The sequence below is a fragment of the Leptopilina boulardi genome, unplaced genomic scaffold, assembly GCF_019393585.1.
Source record: "Leptopilina boulardi isolate dan_hultmark-lab unplaced genomic scaffold, ZJU_Lbou_2.1 LbouV2_386, whole genome shotgun sequence".
Taxonomy (NCBI): Eukaryota; Metazoa; Arthropoda; class Insecta; order Hymenoptera; family Figitidae; genus Leptopilina; species Leptopilina boulardi.
In genome coordinates this window covers 18,479-27,483 of record NW_026137958.1, presented here as the reverse complement: position 1 = coordinate 27,483, position 9,005 = coordinate 18,479, and the positions used below count along the sequence as shown (strand labels likewise).

Below are 9,005 nucleotides of genomic sequence, written 5' to 3'. Positions count from 1 at the left end.
TATTTATTTTTGGTTGTAAAATAAGTTAGTTTAAATTGAATAGATTTTTTCTTTAAATTAAACAATTTAATTTTTTAATGCAAAAAAATATATACTTTATTGAAGCATAAAAATATACAAGAATTGAGCGAGTATAATAAATTTTTTTTAATTATTTTAATTCTAAATAAATTATAATACTTGTAAAAAGAGTTAAAGGATCCTCATTTTTTTTTATCAATACTATTGGAGCCTAATTACATTTTTTCGTAAGTATTTTCATAACCACAGGTAGTGCAAGTTCGTGTATAAGTATCTTCATCTTCATCATAAGATTCTGGACCGAATTTATGTACATGAGAACCTTTTTGAGTTTTATCATACAATGAACTTCTCACTTCCATTCTCAATTGTTTAATCTGAAATATTTCACAGTTTTTATATTTCATTGAATTTCAATTTTCTATTATAATAATTAAATTAGTTAATTAATGTTATTAATCTGTTTAATTAATAGTTATTAAAAATTTATTACCTTTTTATTGAACTTCTTGATTTTCGATCCTTCTCGTTTCTCATCTCGTACTTCACGTTCGGTCATTAAATTTTCTTCAGAGCCCCACACTTCCAGTGCACGTTTTTCTATTTGAAGTTGTAAATATAATTTCATTTCACCCCAACGTGGATTATGTGGATTTTTTCTAACAATATATTTTAAAGTCGGTTCTCTTTTATCTAAATCGCAATCTTTCAAGAGATATTCTGCCTTTGCCTCAGTTCTTGTGATCAATGAATGCTTTCCATCATTGTCCCTAAAAAAGAAATAAAAAAAAATTGAAAATATTACCTTTGTTTTTAATTTATATTTCTATTTAAAGTCTTACCGGCAAATATTACAAACTGGATAATCAAATTTTTGCAACATAAATGAATCTTTAAATTCTTTTTTACATTCCTCGCAAATAGGTAAATCACTGACAATTGGAGCAGGAATGTCTACAAGTTTTATCTATAAAGCAAAGGAAAAAAAGTTAATATACTAACTCTGAGAAAGAAACAGAAAAATTAAAATAAAATTAATGATTTTTCATTACAAGCTCATTTTCTAATTCATCGTTTTCTTCAATTAGAAAACCAGCTCCACTGTCAATAACACGTTGACCTTGAAGTTTAACAACTTTTCCCACTGAAGCCTCAGAATTCTCACTGAAAAATTAATAAAATTTAATTAACATTCTGCTTTATTTAAAAATTATAGATCATTTTGCATTATCTACACTTTAAATTAATTACATTATTGTGTTCTACAACTTAAAAATAGAACAAAGGAAGTTAAATCATAAAGATGAAGAACAATAGAAAATAACAATTAAATCATGACAGAAAAAAACACTTACACTTTTGCATATGGATGAGTGACAACTTTGGATTTTTTAAGAAGCAGAGCTTTTTGTCGATTTCTCTCTGCTCTTTTGGCATATTCCTCAGGAAGATCGTTTTCCTGGAGATCACTACTTTCGAGGTTAGGTTCCATTGTTGTCATGAATTTATAAACTAGATATTCAATTTATAAACTATAATAATCAAACACAAATATAGTATAAAGTATAACAATAATTCCTCATTATGAAAAATTTATTTAGAATGACGATTAATTATATTTATATACTTAAAATCTTAAAAATTATACAAAATTTGACGTTCTGTCAACAAATATCAAAACAACTGTTCTGAAGTTGGCTTTTTTTCAAATGATACTATTGGATGATTATTGGTTTAACGCTAGTGGCGCAGAAATTTAAAAATTAATCAGTATTATTTTTTAAATTTTAATATTTTAGTGTCATATAATAAAATTATCATACTTGGTATAAATAAAATTAAAATATTAAATATTTTACATAAATTAGTAAAAATAATACATTAGTAATTTGTTTAAATAATCCAGAATGACGTAAAATAACATTAAAAGGTGACTTCACGTGTTTCTTAACTCTTTAAATTATATTCATTTTATAGAAAAGAAATAATCAAGAATTAAATGATTTTCTATTTTCTTGACTCTTATAAAGTGAAAATTATGTTTTACAAGATTTTTATTAAAGTGTTTAAGAATATTTTTCTAGAAATACATTTGAAGTGACCTGCGGGTTAATTGACGTTTGACTCCCTCTGTCGGAGCGAATCGTGTAAAAACATGACCAAAGTGTAGAAATAATTGATTTCTTGTTTCGAATTGCAGCAAGCAAAACAGTGATGTAAAATTGTGATTGTAAATTATTTTAAAAAATTTGGATTTAAAGCCTTATTGGTTTTTTTGTGTGTCGCGACGTTGAAACAACTTTATCCTCATCCACGGGTTCTTTTTGGTGTCGATTCTATTTTTGTACGCTGCTTCGCTCAAAATTTTACGATAACTCCCAGTGAAAAAAAAAATGACTGATAATTCAGGTCAGGATGAGAGGGATTTCTATTGAATCGATTACATTCTACGTTTAGAAACACAATTGACATGTCATGTATCATCATCGAGCGTCAAACGCAAGATCAACATGCCTTCTCCAGGGCAAATATTCCAGTGCCTCCGGACGCTTATTTGACTTTAAAAACAACATTTTCCATCGAAGGATCACAAGAGTCCTCGAAACATCATCAAGAATCTTTAGTATCTCATCGACGACCTGAAGATAGTGAGAGTTTTTTGAAAAAAATTGAGAATCTATTACTTTTTTTACAAAATTTAAATAAAAAATTTGATGAATTTTCAATATCAAAAAATATCAAATTTGATTCTAATTCATCATTTGTCAAAATTGAAGAAAATTGTTCACGTATTTCAGATATGGATTTACATATTATTAATGTAGGCACAGGTGCTCCGATTTTAACAGGTGACAATATTTGCGATATTTGTAGACGAAAAACGATAAATTTTGACAAATCTAATAATTTAAATTGTTTAATGAAAAAAAATAATTTATTAAATGAGCCGAATTTGTGTGAAACTTGTGCAACTGTTATTATTAGTGATAAATGGAAGAGTTCTCATAATATTATCACTGAGGACAGAATGAAAGAGACATCAAATAATAATAATAATAATAATATTCCAAAAAGTTTTTTATCCAGCGTTTATGTCGCTGTTACTTTAATAGCCAATTTTTTAGCGGTCATAACAATAAATAATAAGAAATCAGAGAAGCTCAAAAGAAATATTGAAAATGCTGCACCATTAGCAAGACTATCAGTGTTATTCACTGTGATGTTTATCTTTCACATTTTACCACTGACTTCTGCTGATAAACCACTTGGAAATCCTTATGAAATTTTAGGAGTCAAAAGGCATGCCGCTTTACAGGATATTAGAAAGGCTTATAAAAATCTTGTGAAAGAATGGTAAGTTTAATTTTAAAAATCGTTTTATTATGATTTACTATTTTTAATGTTTTTTGTATTTTAGGCATCCTGATAAGACTGATCACCCGGAAGCTGAAACGAAATTTGTCGAAATCACCAAAGCTTATGAGGTAAACGAATTTTTCGATTTAGTTTTTGGGAATATGAATTTCATCGTACGAGTATAACTGAAAAAAAAAAATTTATTCTTAGCTTCTCTCCGATCCTGAAAGAAGAAGAAAGTTCGATATCCATGGAATAACGGAAGAAAGTGTTCCCAGATATAGAAGAGATAGTCATCAAAATATGCCAGATCCTTTGGAGGATTTATTTTCTGGAAATTTTAAATTTCATTATCAAAGCAGAGACATCACATTGTTTCATAAAATGAGCATCACATATCGGTAAAGATTTTTAAATCAAATTCATTGCTAATTTTCTCTTTTTCTATTTTTATGAAATAATAAATTTTCAATTTTTTTTTTTAGAGCATTTGAGAAAAATGTAATACCAAAAAGTTATCGAACTCCGCATTTACTACTCTTCTATTCGGATTGGTGTTTCGCGTGTCTACAAGTTGAACCTACTTGGCGACGATTAATGGATGAATTAGAACCACTTGGTGTTGGTTTATTCACCGTTCACGCTGAAAGAGAAACAGCTCTTGCAAGAAAAATTGGTGTTCATTCCTTGCCATGTCTTGCCGTTACTGTTGAAGGACGAACCAGCATTTACAAAGAATCTTTATATAGTGTTCAAAAAATTGTTGGCAAGTATTTTTTTTTTGTATAAGTTTTAAATAATCTACTGAGAGTTGAAAGAAAATCATTTTTTTTTTTTTCCAGAATTCTTGAGAAAAATATTCCCGTACAAATTGATTGCCGATGTGAATAAAGACAATTTAAATCAATTTCTCTCGGGATGGATGGACAATCGAATTCGTGCTTTAATATTTGAGAGAAGAGATGTGGCACGTTTGCGTTATCTTTTGGTTGCTTATCATCATCGTGATCGTGTTGCCTTTGGTTTTGTTCAAGTGGGCAAAACAGAGACTCACAATATTACGGGAAAATATAAAATAACTGGCGATTTAGATACATTATTATTGTTTAATGAAAATATTGAGAAACCAATGGCATCGATTAGTATGAAGGATATACCAAGTGATACAATGCACAATGTTATTGCGAGTAATAAATTTCTCACATTACCAAGACTCTCGAATCAAGCAATGTTGGATTCTGTATGTCCACCTGAATGGCTACGTCCACAAAAACGTCTTTGCGCTGTTTTAATTTCACAAAATAGTCCCGTTCATGATTTTGCAAGACTTAAATTTCGTCAAGCTGCTCATGAATCGCCTTACAGGTAATTTTTATTCATTTAATTATATTAAGTTGCTTTTTTTCCATTTAAAATAAAATTTTATTTTTATTTTATAGCACGGAACGTGTTAGGTATACGTATGTTTTTAAAGAAGCGCAACCGGAATTTGTTTCGGCTCTTTTAAATGGCGAAGGCAGTCCCATGGATCCTTTGTTGCATATTGTCATTATTTGGCGACGAGATGCAAATAATTTAAAATACGAATGGTTACCAAATGGATGGATTGATGGAAATCAAAATGAGGATCGCTGGAATGAATCGCGACAGAATTTGGAAAAAACAATACAAAAATTATTACGAACATCGGAAGCATTGCCTTATGCAGCAGAAGTTGGGGAATTAGCCGATGAACATGCGCTGGTAAAATTTTGTATTATTTAAAAATAATTAAAAATTAGAAAATTTTTTTAAAATTCTTATTGAATAATTTTGTTTTTAGGGCACTGTGGATAGATTAATAGGCCGAGCATTATTGGCAGTAGATTTTATATCTGAGAGTTTTAAAAAGGAGGAAATTTTACCTGTTATCTCGGTTCTATTTACCATTGTATTAATTGGAGCCGTGGGTTATGGAATGTCGTATTTAATGTAATTTTTATTAATTTTAATTTTTGCAATTCTTAATATTCTGAAATTGATATTATATATGAAATTTTTTTTTTTTTTGTAGTAAATTGGAAGAAGCGAGTGTTGAGGCAAATCGAAATCATTACAAAGGAAATACAAAAGTACTATCGTCACAACCACAATTGAGATTACATGAATTACGAGCCGAGAAATATAATGGTCTCGTGAGACTTTTAAAGCCAGGATGTCGAACTGTCATTTTATTAGTCGACACACAAAGTAGATTAAAATTGTTACCTGCTTTTCATAAAGCTGTATGGCCTTATAGGTAAGTTTTTATTTAATAAAAAAAAAAATATTAATTCTATTTAAATATTTCTTTTATTTATTTTCAGAAAAAATAAAACACTGATGTTTGGTCATTTAAATCTCGAGCGGGGGCTCGAATGGTATAAAGATTTATTATTGTTGAGTCTTCCGGAACCGAGAGATTTGAAAATAAATCCAAAAAATTGTATAGGAACTGTTTTGTCATTAAATGGACACCGAAGATACTTTTGTATGTATCATGCAAAACATCCTGAGAGTAGTAAAGGCAAAGGATCCAAGGTGAATTAATTTTCAATGTTATTTATTTTTTATATTTGTAAACAAAAATTTAAACAATTAATTTTTAATACAGCGAATGGAGAGAATGGCCAAACGGCTAACTCAAAGAACTGAGGATGCTGAGGCAGGAGCATTTATTGGATTCGATAGTTCCAATGAATCAGATTTATCACAGGACGAGGTGAGAATATGTTTTATCTTAATTCTTATTAATTTAACATTCAGTTATTGTTTTAAATTAAATATTAAATATTAAAAAATTGAAAAAAAACAAAAAATTCGTAGTCGGAAAACAGTATTCTGTATCAAGAGAAACTTTTGGATGGACTGCCAAACTGGCTTGATAGATTATTCGAAGGATCGACACACCGCTACTACATAAATTATTGGCCAGACTTCACTGCCAAGTAATGAAGAGGCTCGCCAATATTTTTAATGCCTTTTAAACGGAAATAATCCATTTTAATTAATTCTAGTCTGCGAGTTATATTACGTGCTAGGATATATATATATATATAATTTGTTGAAAAGACGGATTGAGCCTCGCATAAAGACACGATTACAGTGATTATATTTGTCATATGTTATTTAGTGTTCATAAATGTAATTAAAGTCTCCCGTTTCTTCATGTTTGGCTGATTTTCACTACTATTAACGAGCCGACGTACCAAAGATAATAATATTTAAACAATCACTATAGATTAAAAAAAAAAAGATGAAAATGAAAAACGTTTCCAATTCTTTGACATTTGAACGTCGAAAAAAAAGTATATTACTACTGCTATATATAGTGAAGAAAACTTCCCTTATTATGTGTTCTTCTTGCTACAAAACAAAGGAAAAAAAAAGTATATATATATTCAGTGCTGCTAGTCATTATAATTAATTCTCCTTCTTTTAATGAATTTCCATTGATAATTAACGCAATTTATATACACTGCATGTTACAAATATTTGTAAATATTACAATACACATTGAATAGTTGAGAAATTACATGACGGTAATTTTTTTTTCTACTATTAACGAAAATTACAGTAGTTTTTAAAATTAATTAATTTAATTAAGAGAAATTATGGTAATTTTTCTAAAGAAATGAGAAAAATATCTACTTTCTTTCTCTTTATCAAAGATTAATTAGTGTAAACATTTGGAAACGAGGGAAAGTATTTATTGACACAATTTTACAGACGCACTTTTTTTTTTTAATTCTAATATATATAATTATAGTAATATTACTATTAAGCAGACTGCAGTAAATTTCATTGAACAATTGTGTTGTTGAAATTGTTAAGTTTATTAACTTTTAATTAATTTTTTAATTTTTCCTTCCGTGTCTTGTAAAATTATTCGTCGGCTCAAATTTGACATAGATGAAAAATGTTTGCTTTTCTTATTATTTGTAAAAGTACATTTCAAGTAGACGAACAACAATATAAGGTTACAATTATTTTTCATTTAATTTTTAGAGTTAAATATTTTCTTCTACTTGAAGTCAACTTACTATTGACAATTTATATTTCAATAATCTAAAAAATCATATCTCAGCTTTTATCAAAAATTGCTTTTGATACAGGAACAAAATATTACGAGCTATTTAGCATAAGGCGTCTTAAAAAAAATCATATTATACAACTTTATCGAAAATTTTAACAACTACTTTTTTTTTACTTCATTTGAAAATACAATTTCAAACTCTTCCTTTTAATAAAAAAAAAAAAAAATTAAAATAGTTTTTTGCTAAAAATTAAATAATCTACAAGTTTTTGCCTATCTTGAAATGTGAATTTAATTTTAAATAAAAAAATTAATTCAAAATTTAATAATTAAATGAAAAGAAAATAATGATAATTAAAATTTAATCAAAATAAAAATTAAATTTTATTTACATGACAAGAGGAGCCAGAACTTAAAATTCATACTTTTTAATATATTTCTGAATAGAAAAAGAAAAGAAAATAAATCCCGCTTTAGTGTGATAACTCCTCTATAATAATTAATCAAAAGCAATTATTCATTAAAAGGAGAATAGTATAATAATAATTATAGTTGAAAAGCGAAAATTTATTATAAATATCTTCGAAACAAAAAGCAGAATTTTTCCAAAATCTCCAAAAAAAAAGACTTTTTTTTGACAATCTTTGCTATGTAATGTTATTAATTGGGAAAAAATATTGTTCACATCTCTCGCATTAACAGATTGTCTAATTTTTCTCTCGCGAATCCCCCATTCCACTCGTTATATACTGTTATAAATAATTATCTACTCAAAAATGCGAAATAGTAAAGAAAGTTATTAAAAAAAAAAAAAATATTGTACCGTTAAATGTTATTTACTAAAAAAAAATGAAGAAAAAAAATTGGGAACACGATATTTATACGACCAATGAATTTGGTGCAATTTTTACTATATAATATGTAATATCGCTTACAATAACGATTTTTAACATTTTATTATCAATTGTTTTCTTTCTCGTTTTATATTATTGTAAATCAATTTGTAAAAAAAATTGTTGATTATAATATTACATTAAATTATTTTGTAATTAATTTAATTATTCACTTAATTGGCGATTAATTCAATTAATTACTGAATTATTTAAATAATTTGATTTTAAATTAAATGAAATTAATTTTAAACAAAAATTTTGTGGGATAAAAGGAACATTTTTAATGAAAGATGCAAAAATTTCAATTTTTATTATTAGTAATAATTATTTTCAACACTTTTTAATTGTTGTTTTTTTTAAAAAAGAAAATGTATAATTAAAATTTTGTGAATAGTTTTTACAATCTGATAATTTATTTTAATATAAATTATCATCGACAATGTCTGTGCACACAAAAGAGAAATCACGTGATTACTTTTTTAAGTCTGAGTGTTTCCATATGTATAAACAGTTTAGCTTGAAAGCTCGCTTGATAAATAAATCTTCCTTTGATTAGAATATAATTAATAAGTCGTTGAAAAAAAACTATGTTTCTGCTATGCTGATTCATTGTGCGTATTTTGATTTTTTTTTGTTTTTTTTTTTTTTTGGTCGAAGAAAAAAATTATAGGAATCCTGGT

General features: G+C 27.1%; 2 protein-coding genes across 2 annotated transcripts; one reads left to right on the top strand and one right to left on the bottom strand.

The window, feature by feature from the left end:
* Positions 1-65: 65 nt before the first annotated feature.
* Positions 66-1,719, bottom strand: LOC127288427 (DNA repair protein complementing XP-A cells homolog). Its single transcript, XM_051315857.1, has 5 exons — positions 1,377-1,719; positions 1,074-1,185; positions 864-988; positions 515-791; positions 66-398 (listed from the first exon to the last, which is right to left on the bottom strand). The coding sequence occupies exons 1-5, from the start codon at positions 1,520-1,522 to the stop codon at positions 237-239; spliced, it is 822 nt and encodes a 273-aa protein (XP_051171814.1). The 5' UTR covers positions 1,523-1,719; the 3' UTR covers positions 66-236.
* Positions 1,720-2,138: 419 nt separating this feature from the next.
* On the top strand, positions 2,139-8,131 carry LOC127288426 (dnaJ homolog subfamily C member 16). The gene is made up of 11 exons (XM_051315856.1): positions 2,139-3,375; positions 3,440-3,506; positions 3,589-3,779; positions 3,864-4,144; positions 4,221-4,743; positions 4,818-5,121; positions 5,201-5,349; positions 5,432-5,656; positions 5,724-5,937; positions 6,011-6,118; positions 6,223-8,131. Exons 1-11 carry the CDS (start codon positions 2,492-2,494, stop codon positions 6,346-6,348), a joined length of 3,072 nt encoding a protein of 1,023 aa, XP_051171813.1. The 5' UTR covers positions 2,139-2,491; the 3' UTR covers positions 6,349-8,131.
* The last annotated feature ends 874 nt before the right edge of the window (positions 8,132-9,005 follow it).

Coding starts and splice junctions, on each gene's coding strand:
- LOC127288427 (XM_051315857.1), bottom strand. CDS start 1,522: ATGACAACAATGGAACCTAACCTCGAAAGTAGTGATCTCCAGGAAAAC. Junction 1,186..1,376: donor ACTCATCCATATGCAAAAGT/GTAAGTGTTTTT, acceptor TTAATTTTTCAG/TGAGAATTCTGAGGCTTCAG. Junction 792..863: donor CCAGTTTGTAATATTTGCCG/GTAAGACTTTAA, acceptor TTTCTTTTTTAG/GGACAATGATGGAAAGCATT.
- LOC127288426 (XM_051315856.1), top strand. CDS start 2,492: ATGTCATGTATCATCATCGAGCGTCAAACGCAAGATCAACATGCCTTC. Junction 3,780..3,863: donor AAAATGAGCATCACATATCG/GTAAAGATTTTT, acceptor TTTTTTTTTTAG/AGCATTTGAGAAAAATGTAA. Junction 5,938..6,010: donor GTAAAGGCAAAGGATCCAAG/GTGAATTAATTT, acceptor TTTTTAATACAG/CGAATGGAGAGAATGGCCAA.